A 14,832-nucleotide genomic window follows, 5' to 3' on the forward strand; every position below is an offset into this window, starting at 1 on the left:
TAAAATTTAATGTTTCTAATTTCGATCAATTTCATATAATTGAATTACCAAATATAAAAAAGTTCTAACCAATCAAGAACCGTTTTCGTAATTATCATTTCCGACATTTCCATACCATACTCACAGGATAGATCCTGATCCTGCTAGCTAGGAGTAGAAGATGAAGAGAAAGACAGAAACAGGCCCGAACAACCAATTAAAACCACTCCATAATTAAATTAAGTAGTAAGCTGGAGTACAATCCATCCATTGATCACCATGTTGAGAGACTATTGCCCAGGTAAGCCAATACGGCAATACCACAGCCACACGCGCGCGCGGAGCTCCTAACGATTGTCCGGTGAAGAAATTAACTATCTTCTGCCATTCCGTATTTTCCGTTGCTTCTCGTTGCACGCACGCGTCACACGAGCACGGCTACCTAGCCTGCCACGACCGTACATTGGCACATGGATTACGTGCCGCTTCATCCACTGGCCTCCAGACCTCCACGTCGTCTCGCTCGATCGATCTCCTCTCTTCTCCGCTCTCCTTGAACCTTCTTTCTTCCATGATGAGTACGAGTACGGCGCCCAGTGTGAAATGCCCCCCACAAACTGCGTGAGAATTTAATATTTGCCACTCTATCAAACTGCCTGAGAATTTAGGACCTGATCACTTTTATGACATTTTCAACCATACTATTTTCCTTAAAGTTATCAAGAAAATATATACGTTTAGTTTGTTGCCAAATTTAATCAATACAATAATAAATCCTACCAAAATTTTAGCAATATATTACCATCTTGCTAAAACTTGGTAAGGTTTATTTTGACTACAATCTAAATAGACCCTTACTATTTGGTACTCTATAGGTCCGGTGGTATTTAGAAATAAGAATTTAGAAAAGTGGCATTTGAGCAATGGTATTTTGATACAGTGGCAAATACTAAATTGCCCCCCCCCCCCCCCCCCCCCCCAAAAAAAAAACCCACGCACCCCAAAAACACCACAAACTGCACGACCAGCAACACACACGCACGCAATCTAGCGATCTCCCCAACTAACCCCATTAACTGATCACCCGTCGACTGATCCCTCCAAAGATTGTACCACCATTAATCACCCTTCATCATTAATTAATTTTCCTCGACAAAAATGTTACTCAATCCATCCAATTCTAAGCGAGTAACTTTTTACTATCTTATTTTAAATTTACGAGTTTCCGTGTCGAATTTTGATCGTATATCTTATTTTAAACTTTTTATGGTTAGTATTTTTATTATTATTAGATGATAAAATATAAATAATACTTTATACGTAACTTATGTTTTAAATTTTTTAAATAAAATAAATGATTAAAATTGAACATAAAAACACATTATTATACTTAGAATGAGACGAATGGAGTAATTATGTTTCTTCACTAATTAAGCTGACCAATCGCCAGTGCTCACACCCACTCTCCTAGCCTAGCTAGTATCTATATATAGACGCATATAACCACACGCAAGAAGCATCCATTCCGATATTCCATCGATCGATCACGTCGCAAACACACACAGTACACACGCAAGCTACCTAGCGATAGCAATGGCGGCGGCGGCGAGATGGTGGGTGGCGGCGGTGGTGGTGGCGGTGGCGGCGATGGCGGGGGCGGCGAAGGGGGACTTCGCGGCGGACAAGGCGGAGTGCGCGGACAAGCTGATGGCGCTGGCGACGTGCCTGACGTACGTGGAGGAGAAGGCGACGGCGAGGGCGCCGACGAGGGATTGCTGCGCCGGGCTTGGGCAGGTGGTCGCCGGCAGCAAGAAGTGCCTGTGCGTGCTCGTCAAGGACCGCGACGAGCCGGCGCTGGGCTTCCGCATCAACGTCACCCGCGCCATGGACCTCCCCTCCGGCTGCTCCATCGCCGCCACCTTCTCCGACTGCCCAAGTACATCACATTTTACACTTTATTTAATCATCATCAATTGATTGATTTATTAATTAGTTAACTAACACCGCCTTAATTAGTTTGTTAGCTAGTTTGGTTGATGCCATGCCGGCCGCTTTGTTTGCTTACTATCCGTCTTAGACAAAATTTAAATGGTTTTTAATCGTATTCTATTTTCTAGCCTTGCCTTTGAAACGGCTAACGATGCAGATATTTGAAGGGAAGGATATCCCTCCAAATATTTTTTTAAGAGAAAATTATGGGCGTGTTAAGAATTAAACATAAGATATCGGATTAAAATCACTATCTCTTACCACTTCACTATTTAGAAATTTCTTTTACTTATAAAATATTGTGATTGCTCTGTCTATTTTTTTACTATGATCGTCGGCTGTAGTTCAACTTCATAGCTTTGCATTGCATGGACGTGCTCAATCAAGTTTGCTTCGTGCATGCTGCAAATTAATCGGTTTAATTTTTTTTAAAACAATGGATAGATATCCGGTTTCTATATCCACAAGCGAACATATACAACCAAAATGGGTATGGATGGTATAATTTAGTTTTGGATGTTGTTCCTGTACAGTAGGAGTACAACTACATCGATCTCGATCTGGCGAATTGAATGAAACACTAACCTGGAGTGGTGCTGGACCATGCTTGCTTGTTAGAACTGTACACTACTATGATTAGCTTTTTGTCGTGCTTGCACACCGTACAGTAACACGTACGTTAATTGCACGGTGCAAGCAGGGTCCGGTCGATCGACCAAATAATTAAGTACTTTCTAGAGCAATTTGCTACAGAAATCAGACCACCTCTGCTTCAGGAATCAATACTTTCTTCATTTGATATCATCATTGCCATGCCTTTTTTTGCTTCTGTTGATCTGTTCGTGATTAATTCGTCGGTAATTAGCATGACTGAACTAACTGCTTGTTACTAATTTGGATCGATGGCCATGTATATATGCAGAGATGCTGAACATGTCGCCTGACTCCAAGGAGGCAGAGATCTTCAAGCAGTACGCGAGGGAGCACGAGTCCAACAACGCCACCAAGCCTGCTCCTGCTGCCGCTGCTGCTGCCACCGGTAATAATCATTAATCAATCTCTGATCGATCAAACAATAATCCTCTTAATTACACTACCAAGAAGAAATAATAGTAATCAGATGACAGATAATGCATCTGTCTAAATCTTGAGTTAATTAATCAGTAGTACTATAAATAATAATGATGCTAAATCGAGAGAGAGAGAGAGAATTCTGAGCTTTCTGCTTGCATGTGCGAGCTAACGACATGTAGCACGGTGAAGTGCCATGCCGTGCATGATAGCAAGAGTTATGTCGAGAAAGCTACAGCAAACGCTACACTAGCTGCTGCATTGAAGCTTCGATGTAGAAAGCGTAGTGCCATGAGAAATCAATGCCACACTCCTCCGTAGTAACCGCCACGCATGGCCAACCCGTCCATCCAACCGAAACTGCTGCCTGTACTGTACTGTACGCTGGAGACTGTACCCAAAACTTGCAGCAGCAGTAGACCAGAAGTCCAGAATACCGGACCATGCAGCTGCGGCATGTTTGGCTTCATGACTAAAAACGTGGAGAAGATCCCTAGTTTTTCACGCGCACATTTAACATACTACTAAACGGTGTGTTTTTTCTAATAACAATATATAAAATGTTTTAAAAAATTATATTAATTATTTTTTAAGTTTAAAATAATTAATATCCAATCAATCATACGTTAATTGTTCATTTCATTTTATATATCTTTTCAATCTTATATTGGACAGCTTAGGACTTCTTAGGAACATATGAATTTCACAGGAACTGTTCATTTCCTCCTAAAAGTTTCTTAAGATGAATTCCTCCATTTCGTTTTACTAATCTGAAAGACTGGTAATTGCATTCGCTGATCCTCTTACGTGTTTGTGCGATGTTTGTTGCAGGTAGCGCTGGCAAGGCGACGGCGGCGACCGGCGACGCCGGCGTGGGGCGGCGGCAACGCAGCTCGCTCGCCGCGCGTGCCGTGGCCGCGGCGGTGCTCGCCGCCGTATTCGGCCTCACCGTCGCCTGACCCAACCCCCGGGGGAAGATTTGACGGATCAGCAAGAGACGGAGGAGGGGGGGGGGGGGGGGGGGGGGGGGATAGACCGATCCGACCGTACGTCTTGCTTTGAGATCCGTGCTGACGAGTGACGACCGTGCACCACAACCGCCGGCAAGGCCAGGACGACCCAGGTGTTGGAGGGCTTTCCTTTCCAGGCTGGGGGCTCTTTAAATGTGACCAAGCAGAGATTATTATTGATTGTTTGTTTAGTTGCCTGTCTCATCTTATATTTAATCGATGCTGGAAGCTTAGCTTGGCGTCGACCGTCGAGTTTGTACTGTCAGTTTCATTTTTTTAAAAGAACTTTTGTCAGTTTGTCGTGGGTTATGTTCAAGAGATTGGAAGGGTGTGTAATAGAAGTTGATCGTGTGTCCTTTTTGAGAACTTCTCTTTGATGGTAACATGTTAAGCGTTTGAAGAAATTCTAGTAGCGTTTGAAGCAGACCATTCGTTAAGGGCTTGTTCACTTTGTTACCATTTTCAATCTTATCATTTTTTTTGTAAAGTTAAAAAAATTGCTACATTTAGTTTGTTGCTAAATTTTAGTAAGTACATATGAAATCTTGCTAAAATTTGATAATCTTACCAAATTTTGATAACCTTACCAAAATTTGACAATGCCAAAACTTGGTAAGGTTGAAAATGATAGCAAAGTGAACAAGCGCTAAATTATTATCATAGATTGACTACTTAATTATATAAATGAATTAAACATTTTAGAAACAAACTTAACAAATACTACCTTTAAACAAATGAGCCTAAGTAATTCAATGAAAGAAATGTTTTTGTTAAAGAAGCCACATTTTCAGAGGCGTGTGGAGCAAATAATTCACATCAACAATACGATTAAAAAGAGAGAAAAAAAATAGATGCTGGAGGGATAAACTCTTCAGCATATGTGAGAAACTGAGAAACCATGAGTTGGTGTGCTCAGGCGAGCATGGAGCGAAGAACAGTCGTTTTTTCCTCAAACGTTTTTCGTGTTTACGTTTTCCAAACTGTTAAATGATATATTTTTTAAAAAAAATCTATAGAAAAGTTATTTTAAAATATCACAATAATCCATTTTTCTATTAATACTTAATTAACTATATGCTAATGAGTCGTTTTGTTTTACGTGTTTGGGAGATGAGTTCCCAACTCATTGAGAAGAACACAGCCGAAGTCAGGCCAAAGTTTTGGATAATGATGGCCGTCGGGTGACTGGGCGGCGGGAGGAAAAATCGGTCGCTCCCCCCTCCCCCGCCCCTGCGCACGCTGATGTCGCTGGCCCCACCACAATACCTGTCCCCACCTGTAACAAATCAACCACATATTTTGAAAACCCTCTATTAAGGAATTTTGGTTTATTTTTTGTTCCATAAAAAATATTTCACCTAGTGTACTTACAAGGTTTCACTATGTATATATCTAATGTTGCAGTGAACTGAAATATTCCATTGCAACAAAAAATCCACATATTTTGGAAACCCCCTATTAAGGGAATTCGTTTTATTTTTTGTTCCACCCAAAAATGTTTCACCTAGTGCACTTATAATGTTTCACTGTGTATGGATCAAATGTTGCAGTGAACTGAAACAATCTTTCGCTATTTGCTGAAACATTGTTTTTATATAAGGTGAAACAATACCCAATTTAAATGAGTGAAACATTTTCGATCTACTTAGTGAAACAATTCCGATATACTTGGTGGAACATCGTGCAACATTTAAAAATAATTCAATAATAAGCTTAAAAAAATTGTCGTCGGAATATATCCACGTGTGGTCTTGTTTTGAAGATTTAATTGCAACGAATTTAATGGTGCAATCGGATCATAATTTGGATAAGTAATTTAAGAGAAAAATCAGTTTAAATTAGTTTTTACACGTAAATCGGGCGCTGACGTCAGCATGACGTCAGTGCCCGATTTTTCTCCAAATCATCGGGCGCCCGAGCCGTAGGCAGCCCCCAAAGTTTTATTATTTATTAATTAATCAACATTTGTTTTACACGTGTATTTCTATATTTTGTTTTCTCTTAATGCAATGGACCAAGGCCTTATGCACAAACTAGGACACGGGCCTAGTCGCCCGGCCCACCACGTCCAAGTATGCCTCACGCTCTGCCTCGCGCCACAGGAAAGAGGAAAGGAAAAAGTCCATTTGGACTCCCTTAATTATACGCCGAATCTTAAGTCGTACCCCTCAGGCCTCAACCAGAAAACCGGATAGGACGACTCTATGAACTATTGAAACCAGTGCAATTTGACTCCCTCGGCGGTTTTGCTAATGTGGTGCTGACGTGACGGTGTTGACCCGATCTTCGTCCCACGTGGCGTCTATGTGGCATTAGAATTAAAAAAAAATCTGTGGAACCTATTTGTCATTAAAAAAAACTGGGTGATACTGCACCAGCTGGCGAACCGCACCAGCCGGAACGCCTGCCCCCGCCATGCCGCACGCGGCGACCGCCGAGCCGCAGTAGTGGAACAGCGCCGCCAAATCATCAGCGCAACAACGGTGACGTCGACGAGCCGGGTGATGAGCTCCTCCAAATCATCACCGCGCCCCGGCGCCGCCATCTCCATGCCCACCGCCGCGTGTGGCGCCGTGGCGGCAGCGTCCAGCAGCAGCTAGTTGTTGCCGTGCACAGCGACGGCATCGTTGAAGCGGGCTGTGAGCTGCTCCATCTCCATGCTCGCCGAGGCCACCACCGTCGACGTCGATGGATCAGAAAGCTCGACCGCTGGTGCCGAGAATTGACAGTCTTGGACTCTGGTTGGCATGCTCGATGATCGGATAAAGAAGGGTTTGGCTTCGTGAATCGTGATGTCCGAGGAGATGACGTCTTGCTTGCTCCTTTTATGGCAAGAAAGCGCGCGTGCGTGCGTCGCTGACCTGAGTCCGTCTCTGTCGTCGGGGGAGGCAGCGCCGACATCCCGAGATGGAGAGGCCGACTCCTCCCTCTCGAGTGACGGAGACGGAGGGGTGGCCCGGCGGCACGAAGAGGAGCTGGTCCGCGGTAGCCCAGACCGGCGGACGGGGACAGGGTCGGCCTAGAGGAGAGATCTAGGAGGCGCTCTTTCTCCTGCTGAGTCGAGATTGATAGGGGTGGACAGGCAGTGGAGGTCGCGGAAGCCGGCGGGGGTGGCGGCGTTGCAACCGGCCCTCGCCCGCCCGCTGCCGCCGCTCTCGTCTCCGGCCTCCTCGGCCGCGGCGGCCGCCACCAGCCATGGGACGCACCGCCGCAGTTCTGGCCCTCGCCCGCCGCCGCCGTCGCTCCAGCTCTCCCCGCAGACGGCGAAGGGGGAGAGAAAGGGGAGAGAAAGAGAGATAGGAGATCCGGTCGCGCGGAGACGCGTCGCTGCATGACCTGCGGCTCGAAGGAAGAGAGAGAAGGGAGGGAGAAGGAGGAGGAAGAAGGGTTGGAGAGGGAGGTGGGCCCCACATGTCAGTGGGTTCCACAATATATTTTTGTATGTGAATGATAGATGTGTCTCACATATATTTTTTAAATTCTAATGTCACGTAAGCATCACGTGGGACGAAGACCGGGTCAATACCGCCACGTCAGCGACACATCAGCAAAATCACCCTCTAAAACCACTGAGGGAGTCAAATTACACTGGTTTCAATAGTTTTGGGAGTCGTCATATCCGGTTTTCTGGTTGAGGGATATGAATTAGATTCGGCGCACAAGTAAGAAAGTCAAAGTGGACTTTTTCAAAGAGGAAACAGCCAAGTTGGTGGCATGATTGGACAAATTATTTCACACATAAGCAGAAAACTCCACAAAAATTTACAAGCCATAGAAGTTTATGAGCACAGTATGAGACGAAATTTGGAGCATTTTTTACATACAGAAGAAATTGGTGACTTGCGTGGTGAGAGCAACACCATCAATCAAAGAAGAAAAACAATCACGGAATGATCATAACTGGAAGAGATTTTCACATTAGAAGAGCAAGGAAAAAAAAACATGTTAGTCGGATGGGACATTAGTCACAGATCAATTGTAAATATTTCTATTCTAGAGTGAAACAAGTACCGATCAAGTTCATCTTCTACTCCGATGAACTCCATCTGTTTTATTTTGTTGCGTTATAGTACTAGACTTTAACCTACACTGGCTTGGCTCTATTAAAACAACATTTATGTGATCCAAAATTATAATCTTAAATAAGTACTTTTAAATATAAATCTAATAAATTCAATTTTACGTCATAAAGATTATACCCTAATAGAGCAATTGTTAGCCAAAGCCTTGTCGTAACGAAACAAAATACATCATATATTCCTTTTGAAAACGGGTGCACTATTTTAAAATGACAAACTAATAAAATAACACTTAAACATCCAGTTCTCTAATTAACACAGGTTATCTTATCAACATGTCATGCTCTAATAACTGTACGTCTATTGCACAGCTCAAATCATTGTACATCATACATCTGGAAACCCATCTGAAACACACTAAAAAGAATTTACATCACATGCCTCTTTTAGCCACAATAGCAAGACCTCTACGTTCTTTGCCCAATCAGACAGCACAAGTGAATTACACAGGGTTTGAAAAGTAATTCTGGGAACACTCTCTTCGGAGGCCATGTAGTACCCAACCAGCAATGCTGTCAGTACTAAGGTGTACCTTTAAAAATATTTAACTCTACGATATCGGAAGGAAACCGTAAAATTTACATGGAACATATTTGGTGCATATGGGAAGTGAGGGCACAGGCGAAATTGTCCCATCACAATTCTTGCCCATCCAAATCTGTCCTGACAGGGTAATCAAGGCCCTGTAGAACTGGCATTCTTCTCAAATCCTCTTCTGAGTACGCAGGGATGAACCAATACCTCTTGTCATTTCCAAAAACCTGGTAACAGAACACTGTTTAGTTAGCTTTGCCTTTTGTTAAAGTTATGTTCACTTATTCACATGTGGCTGACTGAGTTCAGTAGTGATGTCGGAATGGGGTTTTTCATGGCACGCAAAACAAGACAAGTCATTAGCGCACGTTTAATTGAGTATTAATTATTACAAACTTGAAAAATAGGTTATTTGATTTTTTTTTTAAAGAAACTTTTATATAAAAAGTTGTTTTTTTGCAAAAAGCACACCCTTTAGCAGTTTGAGAAAGTGCTAATGGAAAACCCGGAAGTTGCCACCCCCTAAACTCACTACCAAACAGGGCTTTAACAGATAAGAATTGCAACCTTGCAGTAGAATGCTTAGCAAAAAAAGAAATAAAAATGAAAAAGAAGGCATATTTCAGATGTTGAAGATAACACATAGTACTAACTTGAATTAGTACTAGTGTACTACCAGGCTAGCGGCTTTGCTGGGTTATATTTTAGTAATACTGGCCAAAGTAACCATAAGTTAAATAAATATCATGGCCCTTGAGCACCTGTAAAATGCCACACTCGAAATGTATGGAACTCTAAATGACGGGCAGCTTAAAATATTAGAAGTTTGGAACAATATATACAATTTTCACAAATTAGAAATAGAAGTTCAAGTAAATTCTTAATTTGCCCTGGAGGTTGATCACATCCCTTATCTGTCCTTGCAGAACCGCTATTTGGATAAGGAAAATTTGGCACTTGTATGGGAAATGGGATAATAAAATGAGGAGTGAAAATGGGTGGATCTACCACAGAAGTCTAAATTAGGGGGTAAAAGGTCCACTTTTGATTTCTGAACTACTCTGGTTTACAACCTGTACTTTAATACCATTTAATTTACATCACACAACTGTTGGAATTGGTGCAAAATGCATCCAAAGCAGCTTTCTTGACTGGTTTTGGGTTTTGTGGTTGCCACATCATCATTTTTTTAATACAGTATGTCATTTATTACCTCATCTGGAAAAAAAGGAGCATTAATTTCCTTCCGTAAATTATTTGCCACATCAGCCTATGACTCTATGCATCATATATATGATGTCATATCATCCAAGACCACTCTCTAACCATCATATACATGATTTTGATAACTGGGGACGTTTTCTAATTAGCATTGGCATTCAGAATATGACCTCCCTCTGTCCCAAAATAAACAAACCTAGTACGGGATGTGTCACACCCTATACTACGTTTGTTTATTTTGGAACAGGTGGAGTAAACAAAAGGGATAGTAGAGGGGCCAAAAGTATGGCTTCCCTCTAAAATATCTGCATTTGTGCATGTCCTATAATCCCACCTCATCAAGGTGTATCAAGCCTTTAAACAAAGATAATTTCGCGTGCGCTTGCACCATTACAAGAAGTAACAGATTATTTAACATGTTCTGAAAGCCTAACCTGAATGAAATTCCTCTTCCGGCCAATATCATACATCCAGCGTGGCGTAGTTTTCTTTTCATATGCCTAAATAAAAAAATAATGTAACAAATTAATCTCACCTTGGAGATATCAAAAGTAAGTATTTAATAGACATTGATAAATACTTGAGTATTTAATTATACATTCTAGATACTTGCCTCAATTGTTGTTGTATTAGCAGAAACAAGTGAAACATGCATAATCATAAAACCCAGAACACTCAAGGAAAAGGCCAGGTTCAACACTGCAGAGAAAAAGAATATTATAAGCCAATCCTCAGTCAAACGTGCCCAAGAATAATTTCTCATGAATGAAAGTAATGCAATTACCAAAGGTGAGGAAAGTGGTTGCAAGTGCTGCAGGACTTCCTGGGATATCAATATCACTAAAGAAGGCTATGAAGTGAGGCAATAGAGAAAGGGTAACCAGTGTTGTCTCAAGGAAGGTGTAAAACTGCATGGAATCATTAAAAACATGAACTCAGCTTCAGAAATCAAAGGATCGAATAGCTGTGTGGAAGAAAAAAGGATAGTAGTCCAAAATAAGTCAAACGAAAGCACCACCAAGGCAGCAGCATTTATACTGCCAATATTAATATGTTATTATCAGAGAAGTGAACACACTAATTACTCTGATTTATATTTTTTTGCATTATTTTCTTCACTGCTATATAAGTGGAATCCCCAAGTAGATGAGAAAAGCAATAATTAATATTCAACAATAACACACTAATTACTCTGATGCATCAAAGCCACAAAAGCCACAGAAGATGCATATGCAGTGGGTCAGCAGCATGACAGAGGAGCTACCAACTGTTTGTTGGATTGCGTCTCCATTAGTTTAGTACTTAATATTTGGTTAGCTTGTTTATTAGCTTGTAAACATAATAATATGGAAACGTTATGCACCAGTGACCAATGACATGTCCGATATCAATACATCTTCAATACGCCTCCGATACGTATCGACCAAGTATTGTAAAATTAAATAGAAAAAAATAATTAGTTTTATGTTCTGATACATGGTCGATTCATCTCCGGCACATATGACATATGCGATATGGCCCGGCCCACATAGCCACATGATAAATCACATCCCCCTACACACCCCCACCAAAGCGCCATCCTTTTAGGAGCTAAGGATTGTCCTTGAGGTACATTGTACTTGCTTGCAATACATTATTGATTATTTTAGTTGTAAATAATTGAGAATTTGAAAGTATTTTTATTAAAATATGTAGACGTGTCGCCGTATCGGTATTTTTCTGAAAATGGTGAATCCGCAGATCGGTATTGTGTCGTGTTGACGCATCTATGTCCTTGCATCATAGATCCACCCCTCTAGCTAATAACATCGAATAGAAGAAGCATTTTAAGTATTCATGGTGGCTTAAATTGATTATACATTTCACGTGCGTGTGTGTGGTTTGGGGTGGATGGACATAGTTTGCTGTATAAGATCTTGATTTGTCAACACAGTGCATAAAAATAGACTGGGCAAAATGAAACCAGTCTCATTGCAAAAGATAGGGTTAAAGCAATAACAAAAAAAAAATCTGCATATTTCACTAGCATGACAATAAATAACAGCCTGTGAATATGTTAAAAATAACAAAACTCCAAAGCCTATCTCCCTTCTAAACACATCCTAAGAAATATATCAATTACAGTAATATCATACCAGGAAGAGAAGAAAGTATTTGTAGTTTAGTGCCCCAACACAATTAACAACCCATACACAATGATGATCCATCTTAAGAACACATCTTCCACCTGAAACCATGATTAGTGATAAATACACAATATTGTTGACTATACAATTCATAATAACTAGAACAACAAAAAATTGATCCTGAAGAATAAATCAACAACTTACAAACAGAGCAATGATGGCATCGAGGTGGCTTCATCTGGTTGCACTTCCTACAATACCTAGCCCTTGGATGTCCTGTGTCATTGTGAGCGATAGATTGTTGCGAGTTTACCTGGCTATTGAAATCTAAGCCAGAAAGGGGGGCAGTTTCTCCCCTCTCCTCATCAAAGTCGAGATTCCAATTTGGTGGAACAGAACCAGGGTCGGTGAATACAACAGAAAAGTAGCTCCATAAAAGCATAACAAGCTACAATGAGAAATAAACTAATTAGTGTCAAAAGCAAATATGCGGGAAAAAATTGAAACGGTGCGAAAATGTTTAATATTACAGGGCTAATGTTTATAGTCAACTATTCTTCGCATCCAATTTTTGAGTTAATATTGTGATTCTTAATCATTATAGCATCAATATTGCATTTTGTTCACCTCATTTTGCACTTTCCTTTCTTAACTTCTCAGTACAATCCATCCGCATTTCAACAATGTGGGTAGTGTATATCAGGAAACATCTAATATGTTGTCAAGAAGCATGATAGGAAAATAAATACTAGACCATGGACATAACAGCTCAATTGTCCGAACATGTATCCAGCTCACTCGTAGCCACTCCTACTTAGTACAAAAAATCTGAGGAAATACAACGAGGGCTACTTAGTACTGATTGGTATCAGGGCTACTTAGTACTAATTGGTATCAAAATAAAGGTGGAAAAAAACAAAATCAAAACAGTGCGAATATGTCCAATATAACGGGGGCTAGTATTTATAATCAACTATTTCGGGCAAGGAAACTTCAGTTAACATTGCGGTTCTCTAATCAATATAGCATCAACATTGCATTTTATCAACTCATTCTGCCGCTTTTTTATCCTTAAATCTATCACTGCAACCCATATCCATTTCAACAATGTAGCAAGCATACATCATAGGCAAATCATGTATTTTGTCCAGAAACATATATTAGGAAAATAATTACTTATACCATGGCAACAACAGATCAATTTATCGGCAAATCCAGTATTTTGTACAGAAGCATATATTAGGCAAACAATTACTAGATCACGGTCGCTATAGATCAATTTATCCAAATCAGTATCCAGCCTGCATATAGCCACTCCAACCAAGTACCCCAAAAAAAAACAACCAACACAGATAACAAAATTTTCGACCTGTATCCTAACATTGCTCCAAAAACACTCAATCTCTCGTCTACTTGCGAGATTCGACCCAACCAGCTAATCGTTTTCACCGTTTTTGACACCCAAACCCCCCCCCCCCCCCCTTAAGAGTTCGAGCCAATAGTTACCAGGAAGTGGAAGAGGAGCAGGACGACGAGCGCGAGGAGGGTGCTGGCGCCGCCGGCGAAGAGCGCGGGGCCGTAGTTGTACACCACGACCGCGTAGTAGGTGACCCCGACGATGGAGAGGACGAGCAGGATCATGATGGAGCCCAGCCCCCTCAGCGCAGTGCAGAACCTGAACACGTTCCACGCCATCGTGGCGCCCGCGGATCTGTGCATCTCTCCCCACCTCCCCCGCCCGCGCAGCAGCAGCAGCCGACGCACGCCTCCGCCGCCCTGCGGCTCCCCGCTGGCGAGGGGATTAGGGAAGAAGGCGCCGCCGCCGCCGCCGCGCTTCGCCGGCGAGGGGGATTAGGGAAGAAGGATTTGGAGATGGAAGAAGACAGGGGAATGGCAAAGGTTAGAGGTGGAGTACGCGGGCGGTCAGGTCGTCTTCTCTCAGCTCCGCGTTTTTACTTTGAAAAAGAAATCGCACAAAAAAGATCGTTTAGAGGGATTTCTAGATGAACCATAAAAGAAAATTGAAACTAAATTAAAATTGTTGGGTAAGGGTTAACTGAAAATAGTCAAATTTGTTCAAATCGGAATCGGTTAGAACTTAGGATTATCTGATTATGATTCGGTGAGGTTTCAGTACCAAACTTTTTTTTTAAAAAAAAGACATATGACTATATGAGTGGGTATTTTATGGAAACCGTTTGGCTATGCCGGTGCCGCCGGCGCTCGTAGGATGGAGATCGGTGCAGATGGTGAATTCAAATTCGAGACAAAAGTGTGATGGAAGCGGAATAATATACCCGCATCATTGCTGGTGGTAGGATGGAGATTGATGCGCGCAGCGAGCGAGGAGACGGGAGTCGAGGTTGAGAGGATGGGGAAGGTCGATTGGGTGGCTAGGGTGGTGACATGGGTCAACAGGTCCGTTGGTGGAAAAAGTCCCATTTGTATCCCTCGATGATTCTTTATAGTAACTCTGGTTAACAATACCTTGTTGAAAATGTAAAAAGTTCGGTCAATAGTTACTCCTTACAGACTACCGGCTCCTACTCCAACAGTCCAACCATACTTTGAGTTGTAGAACTGTTCTTGTGTAATTGTGTTTTTCTTTTAGCTAGGTGATATTGTCCAACTATCTTGTGGTTAGTATTAATCCATCATTCACACTAGAATTAAAAAGGATTTTTTTTATTTGCACGTTTCCCAAGATACATTTTATGCAAAAAAAAATCCTATATATCTATTATATTATTAAAAAGCCTTAAAATGAGGTACCACGTTCGCTGTGTGGGCTATAAATTCCCACATTAATCGGAGAAAAAGAAA

At 41.6% G+C, this 14,832-nt stretch overlaps 2 protein-coding genes across 2 annotated transcripts; one reads left to right on the top strand and one right to left on the bottom strand.

Moving 5' to 3' along the window:
• Nucleotides 1–1,497: 1,497 nt before the first annotated feature.
• Nucleotides 1,498–4,453, top strand: LOC4334484 (non-specific lipid transfer protein GPI-anchored 14). Its single transcript, XM_015776961.3, has 3 exons — nucleotides 1,498–1,915; nucleotides 2,891–3,007; nucleotides 3,871–4,453. Exons 1-3 carry the CDS (start codon nucleotides 1,573–1,575, stop codon nucleotides 3,996–3,998), a joined length of 588 nt encoding a protein of 195 aa, XP_015632447.1. The 5' UTR covers nucleotides 1,498–1,572; the 3' UTR covers nucleotides 3,999–4,453.
• Nucleotides 4,454–8,409: 3,956 nt separating this feature from the next.
• Nucleotides 8,410–13,911, bottom strand: LOC4334485 (probable protein S-acyltransferase 14). The gene is made up of 7 exons (XM_015776960.3): nucleotides 13,516–13,911; nucleotides 12,214–12,457; nucleotides 12,019–12,110; nucleotides 10,668–10,791; nucleotides 10,497–10,582; nucleotides 10,318–10,383; nucleotides 8,410–8,889 (listed from the first exon to the last, which is right to left on the bottom strand). Exons 1-7 carry the CDS (start codon nucleotides 13,726–13,728, stop codon nucleotides 8,764–8,766), a joined length of 951 nt encoding a protein of 316 aa, XP_015632446.1. The 5' UTR covers nucleotides 13,729–13,911; the 3' UTR covers nucleotides 8,410–8,763.
• Nucleotides 13,912–14,832: the final 921 nt, after the last annotated feature.

This window comes from Oryza sativa, chromosome 3 (assembly GCF_034140825.1).
Source record: "Oryza sativa Japonica Group chromosome 3, ASM3414082v1".
In the NCBI taxonomy this organism is placed as follows: Eukaryota; Viridiplantae; Streptophyta; class Magnoliopsida; order Poales; family Poaceae; genus Oryza; species Oryza sativa.